The sequence below is a fragment of the Nanorana parkeri genome, unplaced genomic scaffold (genome assembly GCF_000935625.1).
Source record: "Nanorana parkeri isolate BGI_ZX_2015 unplaced genomic scaffold, ASM93562v1 scaffold599, whole genome shotgun sequence".
NCBI lineage: Eukaryota > Metazoa > Chordata > Amphibia > Anura > Dicroglossidae > Nanorana > Nanorana parkeri.
The window spans coordinates 693165-696695 of NW_017306867.1; the positions used below are offsets into that span (position 1 = coordinate 693165).

Sequence of the window (3531 nt, forward strand, 5' to 3'; positions counted from 1 at the left end):
GGGGGGGGCGAAAAAAAAATGTCTGCCCCGGGCGCCCATAACTCTGGTTACGCCACTGTGTGATAAACAGGTATTATATGAACCTTATCTAATTAAATCAATCAGAATGACATTGAAGAAGTGTGAGGACACAGATGAAGAATTTGCTATGGCAGCCACTCATTTTCCTGTTATCTGGTCTCCTATCCTCAGCTGGCATGCCCAAAGCAAAGCAAGACTGAACATAAATAGTCCAATTCCACAATTTGGCAGCTTGATGCAATGTTAGGACTGTGTAGCTATCAGCGGCATTCAATAACACACATGGAGATTCTTCAAGTTGGTTTTACTTTGACATAGACTGCATCAGTATGCCTGGCTGTTGTTGTTTTGGATACACATTTGCCTGTCTAAGGGTTTTGGACCTTTGGTAATACTTAAGGGATGATTGTTTGAAGTGTTATAAGTCACCAGCACAGATTCCGAATGCAAATGTAATCCAGTTTTATTGCAAATGCTTCACCTCAGTCGTAAAGCCAACATTTCAGGGCCGCACAGTGTCCCTTCCTCGAGGTGACACAGTGACTGTGTAGCCTTAAGGAAGGGACCCTGTGTGGCCCCGAAAAGCTGGCTTTATGGCTGATGTGACGCATTTGCAATAAAACTGGATTAAGATTACATTCTGATTCTGTGTGTGCTGGTAACTTCTCTTACCAATCCTTAAAAGAGAACTATACAATAAGTGTTTTTCCCCATAGTTCTCTTTAGTGTTACGGGAGGACATATACTAGCGTCCTCCCGTGGCCCAAAGCTCAGTATATCACAAGCTACAGCTCGCGGTATACTGAGGCCGCCGCAGCTGGGATGGATCCCGACAATACTGTCGAGATCCACGAAGCTGCTTGAATGACAGCTGGCTCTGCCTATCTGGAGGCCTATCTGGATCTATTGAGCCGACGTGTGACAGTTTAATTGTCACACGTCAGCTCGAACTATGAGGATGAGTGATTTTCACTCACCTCAAAATTCTCCTTTAAGGATCCACATGGTGCCATTTATAGTTGTCACTATGAACACCACCTTATCTGAATAGGTCATAGCGCTGGTGGAGTGCAGGTGGTCCCTTCTTCATTATATGATGTATAATCATACAGCCATCTATATTTCCTGTGGTACACTGGACTATGGGCAGGTGGAGCCAGCCCATCACTGCAGTAATGCCCTCCACAATAGTGATTGATTATCTAAACCAAGGGTAGGCAAACACCTAGTAGAATAAGGAGCACAGCACCTCAGTTCTACTCACCAAGAAACAACACTATAAATTCACACAATAGCATACTTCCAGCAGAATGAGTTTCTGCATTGTTCAAGGGAGGGGCAGGCTTTTTCTTATCCAGGTGATACTGGCTCTATAGAGGTTTTATGCACCACGTAGGACATAGGAGCAATGATTGACACCCTCTGGGGCCTAGGGGCACATCTATGAGGCTCAGTGGGCCTTGTTGGAGGCGGGTTGTCACCACACAGGAAATGTGTTTGCCTCAATACCCTTCTATGAAATTTCAGAGATGCTCAGTGGGGAGGGAAAAAATTAAACAGCAGCACACTTTTCCACCAAAGGCAGAAGCAGATGTGACAGAAATAGGTGAAGTTGGAGTTTCCGCATTAAAAAAGTTTTCCATCAAAAGTCTATTGACAGATGTTTGTATATAGATATAAACAACAGTTATGTACATCAGTTATATATCTGTATTTTATACTCACCAACTTGCAATTTTTTTCCAAGACACCTCTGTGATTTGCCGATCCTATTACTGGCCTCGCAGTAGTATTCTCCTGTATCTTGTTTGGTGACGGTGCTGAAGTGCTGGGTAAAAAGAATGCCATTATTACTGGCTCAGATCAATATGCTACTAAGGCTAATTAAATCTGTGTGATGTCAATCTGGGACTCAATCTGTTTCACTAAAGCAGATCACCTCCTTCTAAACCTGTGCTGTACATTTATATAAGCCAAATTTGGAAATGTCACAAAATGGCAATCACAACTAAATAATAAGTTAAATGCAACTGCCACCTGCCAAATTATAAGTAAAGTAATGTATTATTATACACCCCCCCCTCAATGAATAGAATAAGGAGGGCAAGATTTTTTTTTAGAATCAGCTACTTTTTGGACTGTGCCACTACCCCCTCCTTTTGCTCACTGTTTGAACTACTAAACATGATCACATTGATTTGAAAAATAACATTTCTTTTTGAAGGACAATGTAGGCCAGCATGGTGTTTACATCCTCAGGTTCTGCATATACCATGAGATGGATAGGGATCTTTTTGAGTGTAAGATAAAGAGGCAGGTATGTGTTAGGCTGAAGTACAATGAGAAATGGCTTGTTTAATACAGGACCCCTCCATTATGCAGACAGTTCCCACCTATGTGCTGCATTATAGCGTGTGAATGAGTGTAAACATGCGCTCAGGCGAGCTGTAAACAAAGCTGTTAACAGAATAACTAATACAGAATGTTAAATAATTTTTATAATGGTCACAACCAGTGAGCAGAGCTTGAGACACGGATCTGAAAAGAAGAGAAAAAGCCTACACCTACAAAAAGCTAAAATGTCTGTTTTTGGTGGATTGAGCCTTCAACTTAGACCATAAAATGTCTGCCTGAGAGAAACATGCATCTGCACAAATTGTCTGCCTCCATTTTTTTTTGTAGACAGTTTAACATTTTAAGAGACAAATCCACTAACCAGAGTGCCTGTGGTTTTATCCACTTTATAGGTCACATTGACAGATCTGGAGTTCGGGTTCTGGTTATCCAAAGGTAAACCGTCTTTGAACCACCGATATTCGGAAGCTGGGTTCCCTTCCTTCTCCCCACATTTCAGTTCTACGGCACTGCCGCTCATAGCTGAGCTTGGAATATCACACACTGGAATGCTCGGGGCCACTGTAGAAGAAAACTTTGATATTACTTAAATATTTTCACATTCCTCTTCCTGGAAATCACATTTCTTATTGTAAAAGGAATAAAATAAAACTGCTATAATTACATATTTTTCTTAACAAACAAAACACATGAACCTAATTCCAGCACTCTAAATCACAACAAATTTAAAGTGGCACATTTCACAGATGAAATACATACCGTATATAATGGTTGTGTTACATGTCAAAGCATTTTAATTTCAGTCCCTTCATTCTGGGGATTAAAGCTTCTGTGAAATCTGCTATTATCAAGTAAATTATCACATCAAATGCACTGTTATGTATTTTCTAAAAAGTCCCGTAAAATGCTACCAATTACCTTAAAACTGAGGGGGTTATGCACGAAAGAGCCGAAGAATGTAGCCAAACATTCAGCTAATCCTTCAGCTTGCTTCAGCCGAATCCCTGAATGTTTGTAAATAATAGAATAAAAAAAAAAAAAAAAAACAGCGCGGGGTCCCCCTCCCAAATCAAAACAGACCCTTTAGGTCTTGTAGGAATTTTAAAGGGGACACCAACCCCCCCCCCCCCCAAAAAAAAAAACTTGGGAGGCCCC

General features: G+C 41.1%; 1 protein-coding gene across 1 annotated transcript in view; it reads right to left on the bottom strand.

Annotated features, from left to right (window-relative positions):
* Positions 1 to 3531, bottom strand: part of JAM2 (junctional adhesion molecule 2) — an 82777-nt gene that overhangs the window by 12624 nt on the left and 66622 nt on the right. Inside the window, exons 5-6 of the mRNA XM_018562778.1 lie at positions 2738 to 2937; positions 1747 to 1849 (exon numbers count right to left, since the gene is read on the bottom strand). Of these exons, the coding sequence (XP_018418280.1) occupies positions 1747 to 1849; positions 2738 to 2937 (303 nt within the window). The remainder of the gene's footprint in view (positions 1 to 1746; positions 1850 to 2737; positions 2938 to 3531) is intronic.